The 24,515-nt window shown below is 44.8% G+C and overlaps 1 protein-coding gene across 19 annotated transcripts in view; it reads left to right on the top strand.

Annotated features, from left to right (window-relative positions):
- PLEC (plectin) overlaps positions 1–24,515 on the top strand; it is a 1,447,724-nt gene that overhangs the window by 1,399,798 nt on the left and 23,411 nt on the right. For all 19 annotated transcript variants that reach the window (XM_069621862.1, XM_069621861.1, XM_069621869.1 and 16 more), the window contains 7 exons: positions 1,879–2,005; positions 4,836–5,019; positions 5,574–5,731; positions 7,257–7,435; positions 17,981–18,119; positions 18,957–19,313; positions 20,101–20,184. In XM_069621862.1, the coding sequence (XP_069477963.1) occupies positions 1,879–2,005; positions 4,836–5,019; positions 5,574–5,731; positions 7,257–7,435; positions 17,981–18,119; positions 18,957–19,313; positions 20,101–20,184 (1,228 nt within the window). The remainder of the gene's footprint in view (positions 1–1,878; positions 2,006–4,835; positions 5,020–5,573; positions 5,732–7,256; positions 7,436–17,980; positions 18,120–18,956; positions 19,314–20,100; positions 20,185–24,515) is intronic.

Below are 24,515 nucleotides of genomic sequence, written 5' to 3'. Positions count from 1 at the left end.
TGGTCTAATAAGTAGATATTGTCACCATCCTGCCTGGGGTCGTCTTGATCATCTATGCAGATGTCCTGGTCCGCTTGTGAGGACTGAATTGCCTCATAGAAACTTGTGAGGGCTCCCTGGTTGGCAGGGCTGGGGCAGGAAGGGGAGTTGCCACTGGCACTGTAGGAGTCGCAGGAAGCTGCTCAATAGGCTTTGTTGGACTGGGCAGCTTGCTCATAAAGTCCATGAAAAATTAGATCTTTGGGGATCAGGTATGGGGGAACTGGAGGGTGCCACAGTAGTGTCTTCGAACTCCGAGTCAGAGTCTTCTGGGTCTGACTCAGATCTCGGCAGCAGTCTCCGACATGGCGTATGGCGCGCAACTTTTGGTTCTGTGCTTCTTTAGGGTGTTCGGCCTAAAGAGTTTATACCCAGCACAATGAGACTCAAGATGATCTTGAGGAAGGCAGTGGTTACAAACTCTGTCTACCCACGGGAATTTACTGTTGCACTTAGGGCAAAACTTAAAGGGAGTACGCTCCATGATGGAGGGTGGACAGAAGGAAGCAAGAAGAAGATAGTAGGGGCAGGAAATTGAGGTATGCATTCTCCGAAGGGAAAGAATCGGTCCCCTTACAGTTTTTGGCCGAAGTCGAGTGTAGGCCGAAGTCCGTTTGCAGAGCAGACGCCTGGTTCGGAAGCCGGGGTCAGCTTTCGAGAAGCCCCGGTTATGAGCCGTCGAATTATTAGGTCGAACGCAAACGACAGAATGTAGAAATGTAACTGTAAAGTAGAGCTCAACTACGGACTCTGCTAAGAAACAACTTGCCATGATGGCAGAAAAAAATAATCTGAGGGACCCTGACGCATGAGGGATCATGGGTACAGGGTACGTCACACTAGGGATAGTATTACAAATCACCCCCTGTCGACGTCCCGTTTCGAACTTCAAAGAATAAATGTGCAATCCTCCGCGACTTTTACTAGATGTCGGCCTATGCAAAGCATGTAATTCTAAGCAGATACACAAGTCGCTGAAATATATATATAGTGTGAGGGAGAGTAGGAGTCGCATAACATGAGACTGCAACCCTTTAAAAAATGGGATTCTGCCCCAACAGCCAACCTCCCACAGCTGTGTCCTGACACAGCTCTGAGTGGAACTGTACTCTCACGTCTCACAAGCCTGAGGGTGTGCCTCTTTTGTTGCTGGTCACACCTCTGCCAGTTCACATCTATTGTGGCTTCTTGCAGCGCTGTCAGTGGGCCTCGATGCCTCAAAACTCTGCACCCAGCCGGATCTGATAGAAGGGCACTGCTATTGCTAGAAAAACATAGATTCTGTGTGTGTTCATGTATATAATGGAGTAAAGGCAGGTTGCTTTCTTGATGATCTGGATCATACACTGCCTCTACCCCAATGGCTAGCAAAGAAGTGATTCTGACATCTGCTTCAGTTTGGGGGCACATGCATCCTGAACTGGGTGGCTCCCATATACTTCTCTTGAATGAACCCACTTTTACTCCACTCACTGTGTGACCCATGTTCAACTCACGAGTTGCTTCTTTTCGGGTTTAAAGAGGCAATGGCAAGTTCAAACACTTCAGGCTTGAGGGTGATCTCGATTTTCTTGGCCTGCCTCATATAGGGAAATAAATCAGTAGCACTCTGGAAATGCTTTTAACGATTCAGTGCACCAACCTTCTGCAGTGAGATGTGCAGGGCTCCGTTCTACCTCCTGGGGTACATTTCACTGGCTTGTGTTTGTGGTGCACACAGAAAGGAGGCAGTCTGGTGGTTAAACACGACCCTCTTGGGTGGCGTCTACTCGAGGGTCAATGTCTGGTCTGTCTGTTTACTCTCTGTCGCTGACACAGCTCTGCTACTCTCTTCCACAGGCTGGAGGGCAGTCACCAGACTCTGCTCACACTCTGGCACCGTTTGCACATCGACATGAAGAGCCTTCTATCCTGGCAGTACCTCATCCGAGACATCCAGCAGATCCAGTCCTGGTCCCACATCACAGTGAGTACCCCTGGCTGGGGCGGGGGGGGCATTTGTAGCATTGCTACAGACAGGCAAACGCTCCGGGGCTCGATCTGGCTTCTTTTCTTACACTTACAGGCACGAGATTGACCAGGCACAGGTGGGGGCACCTTGCACGTACTGACGTATACAAACTCGTTGTTCAGTGCACTGACTGTTAGGAGAGCATGACACTGACACATTTGTGGGACCAAGAGGCCCACGCACACTGTTGCTATAAGGTTTTAGGTGTTCTACGAATGCGCACACAATTGTACACCACTGGACAACACACTGTGGAAAAAAGGCATTCTTGGATTGTCCTACCTCAAGCAGACGTTGCCTCTTGCAGCCAGCGACTCCCACTCACACTCTCACTCACTCACTCCATCTCACTCTCGGCAGCCACCGGTAGAGCATTCACAATATCACACCCACTTTGGAATCGTTCTTCATGAAATGTCAGAGGCCCACCTTGTGGCTTGGATATTGCACAAGGAGAAAACTCCATTGTGTGGCAATACTTCAGACCTACAATACATCACAGCGGATGGGTAACCCCTAAACCATGGAACTGGGGAACAACAATGTAACACAAGAAAATCCCAAAGGGGAAAAAAGGAGTTCATATGGAAGAGTACTGTATTAGTTTGAGTACTCAGTTATGGAGAATAGAGGCGAAAAAGAGAAGGAAGCCCAGTCATAAATATTCACATTTTCAATAGAAATTTATTGCCATTATAAAATTGCATAATAAACAAACATCAAAACCACAATAAAATAGATGAATTAAATTTTAGTATAATCTACTTATCAAATCTAATACTTTAAACCATTCAATCGCAATTTAATTGCCACAATTCATAACCTCGTATAACTCGAGGTAAAATATCACTATCTCATTTTGGAATTTCATTCAAATAGTGGAAATGCTGTAGAAAAAGCGAATAGTTAACAATTGGATAAGGTACTAAATACAACCAAGTGCTAAGTACCAAGTTGTTAACAAAGGAATAAGGTACTGGAAGCAAAAAAGTGCTAGGTGCCTACTGTGCATACATGATCTTCAATACTATGCATACATGATCTTCAAATATCATAACAGTTTCGGCGAAATCAACCTATCTGGCTCAGTTAAACGAGCCAGTATTCGCCTTCTTCAGGGCGCACTAAATATTGCCAATATAAACCTGGAACATACTAATGCTTAAATTTTTGTCTATCATTCAGTAGTTCTCACAGGTAAACCTTTGTGCAATTCATGAGGGCTTGATTGTAGATCTAGAAGTCTGTTAGAAACGTTGACCCTTAATAAAACACATTAAAACAGACAAAATGGAAAAAACAAAGAAACTTTATGTTAAAATACAGAATATAATGAGTGAGCCTCCTAATATTCAATGCCTCAAGCCATAAAGATAAAACCTGGGGATATATATATATATTCACCTAAGTTGGTCCAAATGTGGTGCCGAAAAAATGTGTTAATTTCGATCCGCCACCCAAGCAGGACTGATGATGCAAATGAATTTACATCTGAAAAGACAAAAATAGGAAGCTAAGAGAGATATCCCAAGATTATCTCAAACTTCAATTGCTAAAGCACAGTGTCCCCTGTCTCCACAGCGAGCAGATCTGAGTATTGCCCCTTCTATTACTAACCTTAAAATTTTGGATAATTCAAACTATGGTCATAACCGCAATAGACTCAATTGTGGTGAATGTTCCAAATCCAAGATTCTTGGACGGTGTGGGGTCAAGCCGGAAGGAGAGGCCAACAAATACAGGACCATAGGTTCCTAAGTGAAAGATATGGAACAAGTTTGCATTTTAGTGATTGCAAAACATTAAATGCAGCGGTTAAAAAGCATTTTAAGAATAAAAGCAAACTGTATCAATATTGGTTTTTTAAACAGCCGGCGTACATTCACGCCGTCCTATGTGGTCTCCTCGACTAAATATATAAAAATACACGCGGGACTCAAGACATGAATAGTACTTCATGCATGCCCTGTGTCCCGTCGGTACTGTAATGGAGACTAAGTTCGCCTCGGAAAGGGGAGAACCTATGAATGTATACACAAATACCAAAATTCTCACCCGGAACGAGCCTTCACTCTCGTCTCTAGAAGCAGCCGCCTGGGATGCACGCCGTCCGGTGTTGCATCCGTGGCCGTGTTTATAAACACATGCGGTGCTGGAAGCAGAAATAGGACTGTATGTGTGCTCTTAGTCCCATGAACACTAAAAAAGGACTAGGGGCGGCCTCGCAACGAAGAGAAACAGCGAGTGTATGCTAACAAATGTAGCATACTCGGAATAAGCCAGTGATGTTACATAATGGGGCTATATTTAAAAGACCGGCGTGAAAAGACACGATTGGGTGTTATAACCGCGGCTTTGTTCATCAATACACGCGGACGACCCCCTAATCAAGATAAAAATGCCTACATCAATTTTAGGTTACTTTAGTACTCAGAAGGGACTTAATCTCTAAAATACAAAAACAAAGGCACGGTTGGCTGGTATGGATATGTTAAATAATCATGAGCGAAAACAAATAAGAGAACGCCTACAAGGCTCTAATAAAGAAATATTTATTTATGTTACATGTTAAGGTATACAGTGGAGCCATTCTTCTTGGCGGTTTAATCCTGTCTCATAGCTATTGGTGTTATACATCCACCATTGTTCCCTTTGCGCCAATCGGACTGCTGTGTTCAGACCTACACCTGCTCCTAAATATCACCTCACGTGATGCATCACAGTTTCTGTTTCACCCCACAGTAGGAATGGGGCTCTTCTGACTTGCTTTCCTACCTTCTGACAGTTCCGGACAATGAAGACCGAGGAGTACACACTGATCCTTCGCAACTTGGAGCTCCACTACCAGGAATTCATGCGTGACAGCCAGGACTCGGAAAACTTCCTGCCCGACGACCGCATGCAGATTGAGCGGCAGTATAACTCCTGCACCCAGAAATACGAGTTGCTGCTGCGTGGGCTGGAGAAAGGTAGGCGGTGTCATCGAGCTGTTGGCATGGAGTAGCTGCAGGTAGAAAGCACCGCCAGTTTTGAAAGGTGATGAGGTGTGCTTGGCGCAGTGATGGCATTGTGTGGCATGCATGAGAGACCAGCACATCACTATGTATGTGGCGCTATACAAGTGAAACAGCATGCCGGGGGGTGTACAAGAGTTGGGGGATGCTAGTCTGGCGTGCTGAAGATTTGAGCTTGAACCCTCTGAGAGATAGTGTGCCATGCTGCTGTGGGGTGAGCTGGTATACAGCTAGTATGGCAAGCCGCAGTAGCAGAGAGTCCTTTTGGAGGGCTGCCCATAAGCCAGCTGTAGTATGCAGGAGGAGCTTGCATGAGAAATTTACTAGACAGTTTGGACAGACACACCTGCCTCGTGCCAGCTCTATGCTAATCTTGCAACTTGCAATGCACGCAGCACGCATAAACTCACAACCTACAGCTCATGGACAATCCGCTTGCACAATTGCCAAGCTGCACAGTAGCGCGCACCCCTGCATCACACCTTCCTATGCTTATCCCCCTCCTCTAGGAGAACAGGACGAGTCCACCTGTAAGAGCTATATTTCCCAGTTGAAGGACATCCAACTGCAGCTGGAGGGATGCGAGTCCCGCACCATCCACAAGATCCGCTCGCCCATTGACAAGGACCCTGTGAAGGAGTGCTCCCAGCGCATCAGTGACCAGCAGGTATGTATGTATGTGTGTGTGTGGGTGTGTGCGAGCAAACCTGCAGTAACAGTGCATTGCCGCCTCGCAGAAATAATGTGCACAATTGCGTGGAATTGTTGGCTACATCATTTGATTGATTGAAATGAAGCAAACCAGCCCATGGACTGTTGCAGGTCCTTTTCTCAGTAAACGAAGTAAAAGGTTTCCACTTTTTAATTTGTTGCAGCAAATGCTTATCTTCAGGTTTATTTTCTTCTGGCAAAGTGCAATCAGTGAAAAGTGAAGTGAAAACGTAACTATTTACTTGGGTTTCCTATTTACTTTGCTGGAAATAACCTCTGGATATGAACGTTTGCTGCAAACTAAGCAAAAGATTTGTATTCTAATAAACACTTACGGCCAATGTGGGCTTTCGTGAAAGAACATGCCAGCGCACCAATTAAAGGCATCAAAGAAATGTTAAAAATGATCTTGTACCTTCACAAAAACCACCATCTAATAAGTAAGGATGACGAAAAACGAGGACTTTCCACATATCGTACAAATTAATGTTTTGCTGGATTCTTTCAGCAAAGTAAATGAACACCATATACTAAACATTTTCCTTTTTTTTTTTTACGGACATGAAATCCTTTACAGAGATTTAGCAAGAGGAATAATTATAAAATAAATTAATAATTTCACAATTCAGTATGACTACAAATTTAATTTTGCCAATTATGCCGCAGAAGGTACATTTAGATGTGGGAGTACTTAATGAAAAAGTAATCATTTAGCCCCTATATGTGTCTCTCTCGCTCTCTCCCCACATAATGTTCCTTTTTTTTGAAGTTTGATTGCTTACTCTACGCCTCTCTCTCTTCCCTGTGCCTTGTTGGCCTTGTTCGTCCTTGTTCTTTCTGTCCATAGCGTCTTCACTTAGTTATTTCCCCCCCCCTCACTTTTTTCATGAGCGTCTCCCACTCCACTGTCCAACATTCCCCTTTGCATTTTATTTTCCTCTTTCTCCATTTCCCCTGAATGCCCCTATTCCTTTTTCTGTCCCCATCTCTGCTCCCCCTTTGCCCCTCTTCATTTGACACCTCTTTAGCTTCTTCTAGTACCCCCTCCTTTACCCTTTTTTCTTTTCTCTTCTCCTCTACTTATTGTCTTTTGATCCTCATTTCATCCCTTCTGTCCCCTTCGAATCTTTTAGAGATTCGTCCTTAAACATTTTTCTCACTCCATTTCAGTGCTCTTTTTCAGCCATTTTCCACCACTTTTTCTCCCCTTGAGTCTTTCCCTCTTTCATCCATCTCTTCTTTTGTCTTGTTTCCTCTTTCTACCTTTCTTCAGCCAACTTTGATTCCTTCCCTCATCACACTGCTGCTTTTATTTTTACTCCTCCCTGGGTCCTGGTTCCAATTTTTTTCCTCGTCTCCCTTTCTTATTGTTGAGTTAGTGAAGACATTTGTATAGCTTCTAATTAGACTCACTTGTGTTCAGACACTACCTTTTCTTCTCCACTTTTTGTGTTGACTTGTTTATTTTCATTCAAATCCAGCAAATCCACTTTGAGCTGGATGGAATCAAGAAAAACCTGGGTAAAGTGAGCGAGAAGACCGAAAAGGTCCTGGCGCAATCAGAGCAGTCAAGCTCTGCACCCATGCTGAGATCCGAGCTGGACGTCACCCTGCAGAAGATGGACCAGGTGTACAGCCTCTCTGCCATCTACCTCGAGAAGTGAGTCCCCCTATTAACGACCCCTTTGCACAAAGCAGGTCATACCAAGTCTCCACCTTTACCCACTCTTTTTCACAGGTGGGGGCAAGGGCTCAATGCATGGGATAGAACCAGAGGAGCTGAATAAGCATGCGTGTGTGTCAAGAACAGGCAGCAATAGGTGTCGGAGGATTGAGGCCAGAGACGTGCCCACAAAGCTGAGGGTAGTGCACACGAGACAGAGCAAGGAGTCCTGCTGACAAAGAAGGATAAGCAATAACTAGAGACGGTCAACAAAGGTAGTGAATAGAATGGGGCAGGGAATATAACCAAGATAAACATGTTAGGTCCTCCCTTGGGGTGTACGGAGAATGGGGAAGTGTTTTACACAGGTCATGGGAAACTCCAGCCTTCTGAGCTTGTTGATATTACAGGGGCCCACTTGTAATACTCATTTAAAGGAGCAGCAGGAGTGAGGAGTGGGCATCTTTGTTTGGACCCTAAGGCACAAACAATGAAACAATACTCGCAAGACTGGAGCCTGTATGGGTCCAGCAGAAACAGAACAGTGACTGCCCCTTGAAACCGGAACCAGCACACTGTTTACAAATATGGCACAATGGACAAGACTGTGATGTGACAAAGAAAAGGGGCAGAGATTGCCTGACAGGAATCCCAGCAGCCAAACTCTGTACAAAGGAATTACACAAACACAAGCGAGGACAAGAACAGTAACCGAAATATCCAGTGGAAAGAACAGGAAGTCTAAGTGAGCAAGGTTCAGGATAGAGAACAGGAAAGGAAGACATAGCAATAAGCAAGAAGACAAGAATCAAGGGTACAGGAGACTGGAACTGCAGACTGGAAACTAAGGACTGGAGTCCAGGAAATGCAGACCGAGCTATAGAGCAGGAACAAGAAAACTCTGATAGCAACGACTGAACTGTAGAATGTTAACAAGGAATACAAGGAACTGTAACTCTTTATTAAAATAACAATGGCAGGAATGCAGACGGATAACAAGGTAACTCAAGACTGGAACCTAGCAAGGTGAAGCCAGGTAACACAGACTATGGGAACAGAGCAAGGCTCTGCAGGCATGGAACAAGAGAAAAGGCGGTAAAAGAGCAAGGGGCTGCAGACAGTGTGGTAGGCCTAGGTTAGAAGGAGGAGACGGTACATTAAGGTGCCATTTTCAATGTTTTATTTTCAAATTAATCAAGAAAATGTCTAATTTTCCCTATTCTATGGGGTTCCCTACCTAACGCAACTTAGGGTGGGTGCTCGCCATCAGCATGAAAGTCCAAATGAAAAATATGTCCCTTCCACTATTACTACGAATAAAAGTAGCAGGATATTTACTCCCTTCTCCTGGATTGCTTCTCAGCAAAGTTCTCCTCAATATGAGATTCTAAAATAGTCTTTTGCTATTTCTCGCAATAAACTTCTCAGTTCTTCCAAGGGGCTTCCCCAGTCCCTGGTATCCCAACTACTTAGATTCTTGAAACTCCTTTGTTAGCTTTCTCTCGCAATGGCCTGGAACTCTTGAGTATCTGTTCCTATACACAGTCCCTCATTTCCTTTATTATTCACACACAGATTGTTGGACCAACCCTCCTTCCTTTGGTTGGTTTTCTCCGCGCTGAAACATACAGGTAAAGTCTCTATTTGGCTCTTGTTCCTCTTAGGATTTTTCCATTCACTCGACGAGTTTGATGAGTCCCTAAGAATGTCTCCATCTTCTGGTTGCCTCGCTATTCACTGGGACGAGTAATGAATTCTTGCATGATGCTCACACTTTATATATTCGTACCCCTCACTGGGACAAGTATGATTAACCCTTGAGTGATTCTCCCCCTTTTGGCTGTTGTACTTCTCACTGGGAAGAGGGGACTGTCTCCAATCATTATATTCGGTTTGCTTATGGCTTGTGAAATCTCTGTCCCTTTTTACATATGCGTCCTCTTCCCGGGTCTCCCGCTATCCCTGTTACTTGCGATGTAAGGGGTCTGCCTCACCGGGTCGGCATTCTCATTTTCCTCTTTCTGTTCCATTAAAGCCGCTCTGCAGCTTTCTTCAGACATGCTTTTGTAACTGATAATGATATCAGCAATGGAGGGTTTCTTCACCTGTTTCCTTTCCAGGCCACCACCTTCCTGCTTTGCTTCATTACTCGCGTTCTTCTTCGGCAGACTGACGTCCTTCGGTATGGTCCTGGCGTCTCACCTTCAACAGGCTGTTGGGGCAGTTTTTCTGATGTCCAACTAAGGGCTTAGCTAAACCATTCAACTGAGGCAGTACAAGACTCCACTCTTAGTATAAAGCTGTACCACCTGAGTTCAGGGTAGCATAGACCGAGCAGCCAGGCTTATTTTATGAGGGAGAGAGGGCTGGATTATGAAAATATTTCTGAAAGAAGGCACACAGCTTATTCAAGGTAAGTAAATCCTATATATACCTTTCAGAATGGCAAAACATCTCTAAGGTAAGTAATAACATTTTGTAACTATTCACCCCGAGAGTTTAAAGTTACCAACTAACTCATTCACAAGTAAGTTAACTTTTTAACACTTGTTTTACTTTTCAAGGCAGACCCCTTAAAGTATTCATCCCTTCCCAATTCTAGTACATGAGTTCTCTCAGAAGCCAAAGAGGGACCCTAGTGGTCTAAGAGCCAGCTGTAGGCAGCATAAAATAGGGCTCAGTTGTAGGCAAAGTTCAGAGTTCCAGAGGAAGACTGTTCAAAAAGTATTTTACTTTAGAGGTAGTTGTGGGTCCAGGGCCTTCAGAGAAGACACCCTGGGAGGATTTCAGCAGGGACCTGGGTGAACTTGACGAGAGGCCCCTCAATCACAGAAAACACCCCAAAACTACTCAGAAATCATAAAGACTTAAGATAAGTAAATACCCAAGCAATCACAGTACCTCAGCACAGAAGATTTTGCAGCAGGAGGACTTCAGGATCTGCAGCCAAAAACCTGGTTGTTGGATTCCTTCATCAAGAAGACAGATGAGAGGACACTGGAAGGACCTTTGCAGCAAGGATCACGGGAAGGCTCTTGGCAAGGTTTTCCTCACAGGTGGATGCTGCTCGGTGGATTTGGTGCCGTTTTCAGGAGCACTGAAGACAGAATATCGCTGGTCGGATTCTCGTCATTTTGGACTAGTATCGGTGCCTCTGGAGATCCAGCAGGATGCCCATGAAGTTTATGATATGGCATCTATAACGCGCCTATACACAAGTGTTTCAAGGCGCAACGAGGCAAGGGAGGGGGAACAGGGGGAAGACTGAGACAGCAATCCTATTAGGCCAGGTGAAATTGAGATTGCGCAAGTGCAGGGCAGGGGGGGAACGGGAAAAGTGCAGGGGGAAGGGGAGGGGGCAGGACAAATACAATAAATAGAAGTGCAGACATCAGGTGTCAAGTACTAGTAATGGGCTGTAGGGATACAGAAACGGTCCCTGAGTGCGAGAGTTGCCAGGGGGGCAGTGCAGGTGTACAACTGGTGGAGGGGGGGTACCAAGGCCCGAGATCAGAGTGTAGCAAGGTAAACCAGTGCAGTATCACATTCAGCTAGGAGTTTAGCAGGGGAGAGGAGGAGAGGAGGCGAGGAGAGGAGGAGAGAAGCAAAGAGTAAGGTCTTCAGGTGCTTCCGGAACAGGAGATGATTCTCCTCAAGTTTTAGAGAGGCAGGGAGGCTGTCCCAGAGGGAGGCCCCAGCAGAAAAAAGAGATCTACCACCAACTCGCTGCTTAGAGAAGCGACTGACCCTGAGGGAGTTGGAGGCGGATGAGCAAAGAGCTTAAAGGAAGATATTTAGGAAGAGAGAGTTGAAGGTATTGAGGTCACAGGCTCTGTAGACAATGCAGAGGGTTTTAAACTTACTCACCGCCACTACTGTGAGCCAGTGCAGAGATGTCAGTCCTGGAGAGATGCGATCCCTAGGCTTGAGGCCAAGGACAAGGCTCGAAGTCCTGTTTTGGATGAATTGCAGAGGGCGGAGCGTAGAGGCAGGCAGATTTAGAATAGGCTGTTGCAGTAGTCCAGCCTAGAGAGAACCAGAACTCTGGAGACAGTGAGCTTCTGGGGGAAGGAAAGGAAAGGAAGAATACCTCTGAGGAGGTGCAGCTGGTAGTGTGACTTCTTGGAGACATCAGAGATGTGAGGAGAGAAGGAAAGTGTGGAGTCGAAGATGGCCCCAAAGTTTTTAGCCTCACAGGTGGGAGCAGGAAGAGGGCCAAGGGAGGCCGACCAGAGTGACAGGAAAGGAGGGAGCAGGTGTGAGGAGAATCTCGTTCTTACTGGCATTAAGGCAGAGATCATTGGTCGCACACCACTCCTGGATGGCGGACAGACAATCAGAGATGAGAGAAGAAGAGGTGGCTGAAGGGAGCCTGAAAATGAGCCTAGTGTCAGCCGCATAGCACTGAAAGTTGGGGCAGAGAGCGGCTATGCGGTGGGCAAGAAGTTCCAGATAATGGTTGAACAGCCAGGGAGAGAGGGTAGACCCCTGGGAAACACGACAGATAGAGAAAGAGATAGAGGAGAGGAAAGACCGAAGTTGGACCTGGGAGGGTCGATCGGAGAGGAAGGAGGTTAGCCAAGCCAGGGCCTGATCGGTGATACCCAGGTTAGCACAGAGACGGTTGAGCAGGATAGCATGGTTGACCGTGCCAAAGGCAGAAGAGAGATCAAGTAAGATGAGGACACAGGGGGTGTTGGAATAGAGGTTGGAGAGCAGGTCTTGACGGATGTTCAGGAGAGCAGTTTCCGTGCTTCTGGCAGCTCTGAAGACAGACTGATGGTCAGGGAGATAGCCAACAGATTCAGAGTGAAGATTAAGCTGGGATATGGCCAGCTTTTCCAGGAGTTTGCCCAGGAAAGGAGTGATGGAGATTGGATGATAGTTAGCCGGGCAGGAAGGGTCGGCAGAGGGTTTCAGCGAGATTCGGAATTCGAAAGACCGTGCACCGCACAATGCCTCGAGGTCCCAGGGTAGTATTGCAGCTCTGCAAGGTATTATTTTGTGGGATGGCTCAAAATGCAGGTCTCCTTGAGTCTAGTGGGTGTCTGGTCCGGGGTTGTCGTTTTCATAGTCCCCAGGTCGATTGGAAGTAAGAGTAACAGCAGGCTCCGGTTTACACAGCAGGTTCTCTGATAGCTGGAAATCGTTTCAGATGCAAATTCTTCATCTTCCTCTTCGGTTTTGGTTCCAGTGGTCGACTACTTCTTCAGCTTCCAGGATCAGACTTTTATGCAGGAACCCAGCCAATGAAACAGCCATGCAACATTCAAACTTGGAGGGTTGGCAGTCCTTTCTGGACAGCCAACCTTCCAGTTTGAACTGGATTCTCACAGGCGGGCTGGAAGAAAAAGGAATACAGAGTTTTGGACTCCTCTCTCGCTTCCCGCCTCCAGACACTCTGAAGCCTGGATGGGGAAACCACAGTATTACCGCCGAAGATAAAATCAAACAAAGGACTTTCCCACCCTGGATTTCAGGGGAAGGAACAAGAAAGGACAAGAAATGCTAAAGCGGCACAAAAAAAGATGATGCTGGCCATTTTGGTAATGTTAGCAACCATGGGTGCCTTTACCAGGGCTGAGCAAACAGCATGCGGTAAAGGTACACCGAATAATTAAAAAGGTTCACTGCCACCAGCCATTCAAGGTAAGTTTGTCCTTGTAACATAAATGTTACATTTAACATTTGAAAGGGGATACTCTGTATCTACCCAGCTCTCCACATAAGGTGGGGGGTGCTGGTCTCACCTAATATGTAAAGGGGATCCAAAGATCCTTTCTACACTTGGAAACTGTAGTTCTCATAAGGTTACCCAGAGAAAGGTATAAAGAGAGCCGCTAGGGCAACCCAGCAACAATAGGCACTTATTGCCAAAAAGGTGTGTAAAGGATAACTTTTACAAGACACTATGGAGAGTCTTAAAAATGACACCCATAAAAAGAGTAAAAGATTCTGTGAGTGTGGAAAAAGGCTCCCACTCAGAGGTACAAGGAAAAACAATCCATCATTAAAAGCAAAACGTCCTGGGGTTGACACAGGTCAGGAAGATTTATCATTGCTATGAAAATCTTGCCTAACGCAGGCTTCCTCCAGTCGATGGGTGTGCACGCACTACTGGCACCTCTCTTTGGCCGCTGTTCCTCAATGTGTGAAGCAGCATCTTCTCAGGTGTCCCAGCCTCCTCGATCCGGCCGGTTTGAATATCCCCGGTCTCACTTCTTTCTTCTCCTTGCGGTCCTCTTTTTATGATGCACTTTTGGGGCATCCCCGGCTTCTCTGGAAAGTGCATCCTTTGTATTTGGATCACATTTGTCATAACTCCTCTTGGCTTCTTCGTCTCAGTATTTGTCAAATATGTATTTTTTGACTCCTTAGTCCTTACTCTTCATGGTACTGAACTGATACTTTCCCTGTCACTATATCACAGTAATATGTGTAAGAGGAGTCTAGAGGTATGTAAAGCAGTGATGTTACATTAGGTTCTGGAGGATAATGGTAAAGGAGTTCCTCAGCAGAAAGGGAGCGCTTATCCCCAGTAGGGGAGTCTCTCCCTGTGAGGTCCCGCTTACCGCCACCCATAAGGGGAGTGGTGTATAGCGGGCTCACCTCCCTAGCCTCACAGGTAGGGGTTCCACCCTTGGGGAAAGTGAGTGAATCCCTCGATAGGTCACAACAGGGAACAGAGAACTTCATTCAGGGGGGATGGGCTGAAGGGAAGGAAGCACAGGGGTGCAGGACAGAAGGCAGGGGAGATCAGGCAGAGTAGCAGGGCAGAGAGCACAGGGCACTGGAACACGAGCAGGTTCTGGAAACAGGAACAACAGGACACAGCAGAAATACAAAGATCAAAGCACGAAGGGTTGGCAGAGAATTCAGTGCAAGAACCTTGTTATCCTGCAGCCAGCTGCTTAAATACTGACCCACCCGTGCTGAGGCAGGCTTGTTAGCAGCACCTGGAGCAACACACCTGAAGGTTATCTCCCTCTCTGGACCTGGGAAAGTGAAACCAGCACTGTTCTATAAGACTTATGGGGATTGTAGTTCTAAGACTGCTGCATAGGAATAGCCAGGTAATGAGAGCTACCAAAAGGTGCATTGTGGGATAGGCAGTTTTTGAAATTAAACAGTGAAGTGGCAAAGTCTTGAAAGGAAAAGTAAAGACAAATATGACTAGGTATTGTCTGGGGCAGATTATGATGATGAAGTTTGAGCTCCAATTAGTCCACGATAGGGTTCCAGTGGCACAATCATGACATGGGGCAGACTGGGCGGGCCTGATGTGCCAGTACACTCTCGGGTTCTATGTTATGCCACCAATCTCTCCTTCAGGACTCGCCCAAACTCACACAGAACCAGTCTATATAGAGTAGGAATAGTTATACATATGTCTATTGGTCTATGTGGGGTGTTGGGTCGATTTACCCACAGCGCCCTGATGAGGGGTGTGAAACAATTTATCCTAAGGATAAGACAGGGTTCCAACCACAGTATAGACCAAAATCCCTCTAAATTGTAGAAATGGAAGAGGAGTTTTTGGCTTCACTGAGGGGAATTCAAAGGCCGGTGGCTACTACAGATAACACACAAAGCTAAACTACACAGGTATACTGAAATATCCACTATATAGGATCACACATCAAGCAACTAAAGGTTCCAATATGTAGTTGAAATTACAACACAACTCACAGAGACAACAGTGTAAATATGAAAACAGTAAAGGGCCTTAGTGTAGACCATTCCCACCCCTAAAGCTAAATGTAAATGCTATACCTGATGGCAACCCCTATAGAGTATAATGCTAAGGGATGGTAAGGAAGGGGATCCCAATACCTCCATAACATGCATTCCATACTCCTTACAATACAATCACTAGAACATGAACTAAAGACCTCCAAAACACTGATAGTATATACAGGTAAATCATAAACCTATAGTCTGCCCTAGAGGAGGTAAAGGGGTTAAACAAGTCCAGAGGGCCACCCAAAATGCAGATGAAACGAGTCCAAAAATCCCAGGCCTGCGCAGGTCCCAATTCACCCCTGCAATTCAAGAGAAGCAATGTAACCACAAGTGGTTTCTGTTGCACCCTGTCATCCGATGGAAATGAAGTCCAGTCATTGATTATATTTAATTCCTTAATTAATCGCAGGTGAGTATTACAAATCAAGTCTTTAGGGTGAGAAACTTGTGGGATCCTCGGGGGACCCACGAAAAACATCTTAAGTCAGGTAACTACATTTTCCAGTCACTTATCAGGAGCCCAAAGGTTTGGAGATGTTTTGCCCATAGGAAATAACGTGACAGTCCAAAGCCAAGTGACTGTTCTGGAATAAAGTAACATAAGTGCTAGATCTACCCCACAGGAGTGGACAAAAAACAACCGGCCCCAGGAACCACTGCCTGAATAGCTCCAGCTCCAGTTTGAGACCCAGCCAGAAGGCTGGAGAAGGACTGATGCAAAACAGGATCCGGACCAACACAAATTAATGTTAATACGCAGTCGATGGATGTGTGCAATATCCCTTCACGCCCGTACCCACGTCTCGGGAGGATAGCTCAGGGGCAACGTGCTCACCTTGGAAGCAAGACGACACAGAGCAACTAATGTTCGATCCCCGGGACCGCGCTTAGAAAACTCTGGGTATTAAGTGCGTTATAAATAACATATCATATCATATCATACGCCCAGGAGACCCCGGATGAAGATTCAAAAGGAATATATCAAGACCCGGGGACAAGTGCTCATGGTGCCAGTCGTTGTATTCAGCTTGGAGATGGTGGGAGAACATGCATACTTTTACATGTTTGAGAAAGGGAGCTGGTATCCAGGCACTTCAATTATTGACCAGCGATGACCCAGACAGATGTAAAGAAGGACAACCTGTGTGTCCAGGATGACAACCCACTAGGAAGCAGACGCAGCATCAGGGAATTCACCCAGAATACTGAGGATCCAGTCAGCTCCAGGGGCAAGAGGGAGCAGCCTGCTAACAAAGAACAGTACCAAGATGAGGGTACTGGGTGGAGGTGACCCAGAGTCTCCCAAGGGAGAGCGGAAGCGGAGTAGTGGGCAGCCACCAATCATCTAGGCCAGTGGCACTCCCCACCTCGAGGTGCTGAGTCCAGCAGCACTTTGCACGGAGGCAGCATAGGAACAGACAGGCAATGATGCCAAGATGGGATAGTCAGTCCAGCGGGCAAGGAGGCTGTGTGAGGGGAATAAGGAAAATCCCAAGATCAGATTGAAGCAGAAGAAACCAGGGCAAGCCAGGACAAAGGAGCCAGGGTCTAAGGTGCAAATAAGGCCAAACTAGGTCATCTGATGCAGCAGTCCATCTTCACAGAAGTTCTCCAGTAATTCAGGTAAGAATCTAAAGGATGCACAGGGTCTCAGTGCAATAACGCATACAATCACGGGCTCCAATCACATAGCAGGCAGACACAGAAAGGTTTTGGCAGTCAGCCAATAAAACCTGCCCTAAAAACCACCAAACAAACGTCCAGCCACACAGGATATGACTTGGGTCTATCTGGTGCCGAAAACCAGACTCGCCCAGTTTAAACCACACCAGGGGGAGTAGAATTAGGCTTAGAGTGAGCCCACATCAGCATAACTACCATGTTAGGCAGTTAAGCGTGTGGGACCTTTCTGGCCCCCACAAAGAAAGGCCACAAAACAAAATGGGTGGGAGCAGGACTTAAGAAATACATCAGTATCCAAAGGGCTACCATAATACGGTAAAACGAGCCACAAACGATGATAAAATCAAAATGAAATTCAGCTACCACAAGCTGACTCAAAAGCCACTTACGTACAGGGTGATAGCATCACTGTGGGGCCAAAATGGGTGATTAAAATGCATGCCTGCCCTGGTAGCTGCAGTGGCTAACAGGCTGGCACATTAGAAAAAGGCTTGTAGTAGAAAGGGGGCATCAGTAGAAGTCCCTATCCCCACAAAAGTATAGTAAGAAAAAGCCAAATGTTTAGAGAATCCATAGCGTGTGTCCAGAGAATCCCAAAAATGTAATTCTGCCCTAAAAAGGAATTGTATCCTAAAATGCATCTAAATGCACATTAGTTGTATTGGAATGTTACCCTAGTTTATACTCTTAAGTGTTTAAGTCACATTGTTCCACAAACTCAAGAAAACGGGAAGTGCTGTGAAATAGAAGAACAAAGTAACCATGGGTGCAAGGAATGCAAAGCAAGAAATGAGTAGTGATTGGTGATAAGGATGTGAAACAGTTGATGCATAATTCTAGTGTTTACTCTTTTAATGAAAGATCCATTTAAAGAAAGTAATGGTTTCCTTGAGTCATTCACTTTGTAGGTTTTTTTTTTTCATACCACCGTGCTGCTCCCAACTAGGAGATGCCATGATATTCACCATCTTTGGTCACTGGGTTAGAGGTCCAACATTAGGGGAGTGAGAAGCGGCCTCTTTCCATGGGTATACATTTGCTTTGTGACCTGTACGGACCTACACCCTGCCGACATTGTCCTTACTTTGTAACCTTGCTATCCTTACTGCCACGTAGGCTGAAGACCATAAACCTAGTGATTCGCAGCACTGTGGGGGCTGAGGAGGTTGTCAAGACTTACGAGGACCAGCTGAAGGATGTGCACAGTGTACCTGCTGACATGCGCGAACTCGAGGAGAACAAGGCTGAGCTCAAGGTGAGATTGTAGGGCATTTGCAAGCCTTGCAAATTCTTAAAAAACACACTACATTTGCAGGGCAAGTTTCTTAGTTTCCATACTCGCTAGATGGTGACGGGTGACAAAATATTGACCAGTTCTTTCTGTAAAATGGTGCATATTACCATAAGTACACCCAAAGGCCAGCCAGGCACAGTGAAACTTGTATTCACATTTACTGCAAACAATGCTTGTTAGCAGTAAATGTCAAAAAAGTTTCAACCATCCCCATACTCGCCAGCAAGGTTGAGCACCATGGAAATGTTACTTACCATTCACAAAATCTCCTCACCACAGCAAGTCGGATAGCAGAGTTTGGAAGCAATAATCTGGGCTGTATAAGTCACCTGATTTCCTTGTGGCAAGTGAAGGACATCTGCACCTCTGTTTGGTTTATCCCGCACTGATGTGTGGGGGTTTCTCACCAATATAATTAAACGTCACCTTACCACATTTGTGCTATGCTGAACCACAATGAAACTAGCATTTGTAAAGCCAAGTTGTGTCCCTCCTAAACTGTAGCTCATTCACTGCAAGTACTCATCCTGTGGCTATGCCACTTTACGTTTAACTCAGAGCAACTCATAATTGCTACAGGGTCAGCTCAGGCTCTAAGCATTGATTTGATCTGTCCACACACAGTCCACATTATGGCTATGTCACACCCTGACTATAAACTCGGGCTCCTCCACCTGCAGATCTGTCACTGCTGGAACGTTAAGTGGGGGATGGAACAACTATTGAAAACATAGCTGTAGCTAGTAGGACATAGCTTTAATTTCACAGCAGTCACATGTTTGTGGTGTTCCTTTGCAGAAGCTGCGCAGTCAGGTGGAAGGACACCAGCCACTCTTCAGCAGTCTTGAGACCGACCTGAACAAGGTGAAGGAGGTGAATGAGCTGATGATGCGCACCCATACAGAGCGTGACACAGACCTGGAGCGCTATCGCGAGCGTGTCAACCAACTGCTGGAGCGCTGGCAGGCCATCCTCGTGCAGATCGACCTACGGCAGCGTGAGCTGGACCAGCTAGGCAGGCAGCTACGCTACTACCGCGAGAGCTACGAGTGGCTCATCAAGTGGATTAAGGATGCTAAGCAGAGGCAGGAGCAGATCCAGTCTGTGCCCATCACTGACTGCAAGACTGTGAGGGAGCAGCTCATGCAGGAGAAGGTAATACCACATACTGCCCTCTTGGGACCTGTCCTTATTTCTGAACATCATTTTCTCTTCTCAGGGGACCCTCCCAACTCCACTGCTGCTCTCTGTCGATCCACATCCTCTGTCTTTTTGGAGTGTGTTCTGCTTTCTATGGACTTATCAAGGCCCATCTCAAATTCTTGTCTTTTCAATGTTGCTTAGACTACTGGTTGCCTTTGCATCAGTGATATATATATGAATATATATTTTTAGCTAAGGTTTTACATTTAGTTTACAAAAGAAGTAGCAATCCCTGCAACTCACTTGAATTATTATTATTTTTGTATTTACTCTTCCCCTTTTTTTATTCTGCCTTCACACTGATGCAAAGACACATGGGCAGTTTTGCAACAATGTAAAGGCCTGGGAAGCTTGCCTACCCTCAATCAGCAGATCCAACACTCTAAATCCAGATCCTACTCTCAGGCAAGTCTTAATACTCTGCTGATCATCGACATGTCCTCTTTGGTGTTCCCTCCTTTAATTTGGTTTCGTGTCCTACCCTACGGTATCTCATGTGCTAATTGGTGACCTGTCATGACCTCCAAAGTCTTGTCCTGCTCTCTGCTGCCCTGTCGTGCCCTTTAGTATTCCATCCTGCTATTTGGGAAGCCCTCAAAGTGTCATATGATGTGTCCTACATGTGGGGTATCAATAGGACCCATCCTTCCCACTAGCTAACAGTCTTCCATAGCTCCAAAGGAATATGGTTAGGCCACTTGCTATTTCAATGGATTGTAATCCCAACCTCTTCCCTCAGAAACTTCTGGAAGAAAGTGAGAGGAACCGTGAGAAGGTGGACGAATGCCAGAAATATGCCAAGCAATACATTGATGCAATTAAGGTCAGTACACACTCTAATCACTAAACAGATGCTAGAAAAGATGGCATGTGGAAGCTCAACCTATTGCACTTTCAGATGCAGGGATGCCTGGGATACAAAATATGGTTGAGGCAGATATACTAGTGCTTGCCCGGGAGCATCTCTAAAGATCCAGCAAACCTCTCGATGATTAGCCACTTTGTCCAGTTGGCAGATGCCTGCTTAACCAGGTTCTGAGTATCTCGTGGTACTCCATTTTTGTGAATGGTGTTTAGCTGAGAAGCCATTACAAAGACTCAATCAGTGGACATGGCACTCCCACAAACACCTGCCTTACTTATAGGTGTTTGAACAGAGGGCCATGAGCTGGGTGATGCTGGAAGACGAGAAGGGCATATTCCAGGGACGAAAAAAGATATTGTTTGTTGATGTAAAACATGGCACTTGTACTGTCTGTTGCAATTAGAACGTTCTTCCTGTTCAGATGTTGTTGGAAAGCATGTAGTGCTCTGTATATTTAGTCTGGCATGTGGCACGAAGAATCTACACACTGCCATCATGCCGAGCAGACACAAGACCCTTCTGACTGGCCAAGTAACGGGGGATCTGGTTAATCAGGGTTTGAACCCTCTGATTTGATGGGAACCCTAGTGCTGATTGTGTGTTTATAATGGCCCCTTGAAACAGTTTTTGTTCGCTGGGGACTAGAATTAATTTCTTTTTGGTTGATTGAAAACCCCTGTTATTAACAAGTTGTCCAGAAAAGGGTACATTGGAATGTCCTTCCTGCGGAGGTGTGCCGTGACACCTGCAGTACTTTTGCGAACACTTCAGGAGCTGACACGATGCCAAAAGGAAGCACATTGAATTGATTCATATCCAGCGTTGCCCTCCTTAAGAAGGGGAATGACCTCTTGTAATGTTATCATTCGGAAACTTTGAGGTTTTAGATGTGTATTAGCTGGATCTAGATCCAGCACTGCACTGGTCTTTTTGTTTCGTCTTTCTTTTGAGGAAGGAAGTACACAGAATAAATACCCTTGTTTACCTGTGATAACGGGACTTGCTCTATTGCTTCTTTTTTTAGTAATGTCAGTATTTACAAGATCTTCCTCAAATGTGGCTTCCGTATCATCGGTATAATCATGAACGTCGATGGTGTCCTTTTATAATGTATTGTGTGGTCTGTTTTGCTTTTTAGGTGATAACTTGTCTGCAGTAATGATATGTTTACTCTTAATGGGGTGTTCTTTCTAGGATATCCATAAAAGCAGACATTTTGTCCATAGACTTTTCAAATCTTTACTTTGTCCATGAGGTGGCAGGAGATTCCAGTGGAAAAATCTCATTCTCTTCTTCCTCAGATTCTGATACTTGAGGAACACCCTTCACCCTTTTTCTTTAAGGCATCTGCCAGAGAGGTGCTTACTTTTTGTGGCTAGAGTTGAGTTGATGTATTGGTTTTTGTGTGACATTTGTAGCTGTCACTGAAAGAGCTTAGTTTTGGTGCTCGAGATGAGACTGAAATCTAGGATCCATGTGAGCCAATCACGGCTGACTGCTTTGTTTCTGATACGTTTCGGCGCAGGCACCGAAATGGGAATTAAGTGTTTGTATGTGTCACCAAGTTTACTTTTACTCTGCATGAAAAATTCTGGTGGTCGCCAGAGCTGAGCCTGACTCCTGCTTTTCGGAACTGGGTAGGGCCTATGGGTGTCAATGGGTTCCCTAACAGTTGTCTCGACGGCTTCACTCTCAATCCTGGTCGGTCCTGTTCAGCCTTGATGGTTTCTGTGACTTTGGAATGTTCAAAGGATGCCTCAGCCCGAATTGCGTAGGCCCCTCAGCGCTTTGATCGTCCATCCTTGGGTGTCTTTGCTTTAAAGAGCTTGCAAGCTCAACATCTCTCCTCCTGGTCAACCTGAGGGAGACAGTGTCTGGCCAGATGCTGTAGACTGGGGATTACAACCCTTGTCTTGTCAGATTATGTATACTGTGGATCACACCTCTTGTCATGGTCTGTAATTGGTGTATTAAACCCCATGTCTGGTCAGATTCTGTATGCCATAGATCACATCCCATGTCTGGTCAGATGCTGTATGCTATAGATTACAACCCATGTCTGGTCAGATTCTGTATGCTATAGATTACATCCCGTGTCTGGTCAGATTCTGTATGCTGTAGATTACATCCCATGTCTGGTCAGATTCTGTATACTGTACATTACATTCCATGTCTGGTCAGATTCTGTATGCTGTAGATTACATCCCATGTCTGGTCAGATTCTGTATGCTGTAGATTACATCCCATGTCTGGTCAGATTCTGTATGCTGTAGATTACATCCCATGTCTGGTCAGATTCTGTATGCTATAGATTAAATCCCATGTCTGGTCAGATTCTGTATTCTGTAGATTACATCCCATGTCTGGTCAGATTCTGTATACTGTGGATTGCGCCCCTTGTCTAGTTCGTTCGATTCTGTGGATTGCACCCCTTGTCTGGTCCGATTCTGTAGACTGTGGATTGCACCCCTTGTCTGTTCAGATTCTGGATACTGTGTATTACACCCTGTGTCTGGTCAGATTCTGCAGATTACAATATTTTCTTGTCAGATTCTGTCGACTGGATTGGATTATGTTCCAAATGTACCATGCACTCTTGTTTTACTTCAATTTATATTGAGTTCATTAGATATTTATTCACTGATAAGTAAAAAAAAGGAATGTTGTAGATTTTTAAGGTGCAGAGGAGAAACTACAGCTCTGGCATATGGGTTGTATAAGTGAAACTTTAGAAAAGAACAGTTCCCTTATTTGGAAACTCGCGTCCCCTGCACACTTTCATTGGCTCAATAAGCAAGCCCAACTTTCTAGGAAATGATAATTTATAGTTTAGGATACTTAGTAGGTAGTTTGGAGAGTTATCGATCATCAAATGTTATATAATGTTCAATCTGTGGTGATTTCCCAAAAAATTAACTTCCAAATCGTTTGTCTCCAGTTAGTCTTTTTATTGCCCAACGCGTTTCGAGATAGCAAATCTCTTCTTCAGGGACTATTCTTTCTACAATTAATATATTTTAAAAAATTGTAATTAGTAATTTTTCAAAACATTTCTAGAAATGTATATTATACTTCAGTGTGTTTTGGATAATTTGACATTACAGAAAAGTGGAGAGAGACCCTGCGTTTATTGGTGAAACAAATGCTTTTTGTTATCAAAGTGCGCTCATTCAAGATAATTTCCAATAGGGCAGAATCCGAATTGATTGGAAAAACTCAAATATCGTGAGCATTATGTTTATGATCTCATTTTATTAAATTCAATTCAATTTGCATAGTTCCCAATTGTCTTCAAAGTAACTTAAGACATGTTGGCTGTGTCTACATCATTGGGCAATGGTGTTTATCATGTTGTAATCCCATACCTTGTAAAAGAACACCATACGTGCTTAACAATTATTAACACAAACAATCGAAAACTTCCATTTTAAAATTCAGGGAGTGCTGACCTGTTTCTTGGTTTAAAAATATAGAGGATAGAATCCTATGTTATCTTTTAAAGCTGAGATCATATTTTATTTATTATTCTTCCTTATTTTCTTCAAAGCCTCATAAATAACCTAGATAAATTATTAAGAGATATCATTTTCTAGTATTTACCAAATGCAATATTATATAGAACGTACTGTCCCATGAATTCACCACTTACTGATGAACTTGAAGTCTTGGGAGACCTTAATGGAGGTTTTTTGTAATGTGAATATGGTCCTTGGTGAGAAATTCCGTTCCCAGCGTGGTATGTTTTTTCTCATCTTAATCCATGTTTGACCATCTATGTCTGTTGATGACACAATTTTGACCAATAAAGTATTATCGGTAAAGAATACAACTAATAATTCTTCAGCGTATATAAATAAAGAGTGCTTTGAGTAGGTGTGTTAAGAAATTACCTCAATTCGATGAGTCATAAGGGAGATGGGAATTGCTAGATGATTGTAGTGAGCCTCTCACTTTGTATCAGTTGCATTCTGTAATTACATTTATTATTTAAAACCAGCATTTCCTGTTACAGGTAAAGACCATTTTAAATAATAAATGTAATCTCTATTTAGACATACCTTGTCATACCAAAGGACTAATCTATTGACTGACAAAAGTATACTTCATTAAAGAATGCTGTTGGAACGCTGTAAATGCTGTATGAACTGATACAAAGTGAGAGGATTACTACAATCATCTCGCAATTCCCATCTCCCTTATGACTCATCGAATTGAGGTAAAATCTCCAGTCTGAAGTCCTCAAAATGTCTTTAATATCAGTTTTTCCTTGTGTGTCTGCAAGCCGATCC

Source organism: Ambystoma mexicanum, chromosome 5q (genome assembly GCF_040938575.1).
Source record: "Ambystoma mexicanum isolate Mex_15411 chromosome 5q, UKY_AmexF1_1, whole genome shotgun sequence".
Taxonomy (NCBI): Eukaryota; Metazoa; Chordata; class Amphibia; order Caudata; family Ambystomatidae; genus Ambystoma; species Ambystoma mexicanum.
Note: the sequence above shows the minus strand (reverse complement) of the source record. Positions and strands in the feature narration are given on the sequence as shown.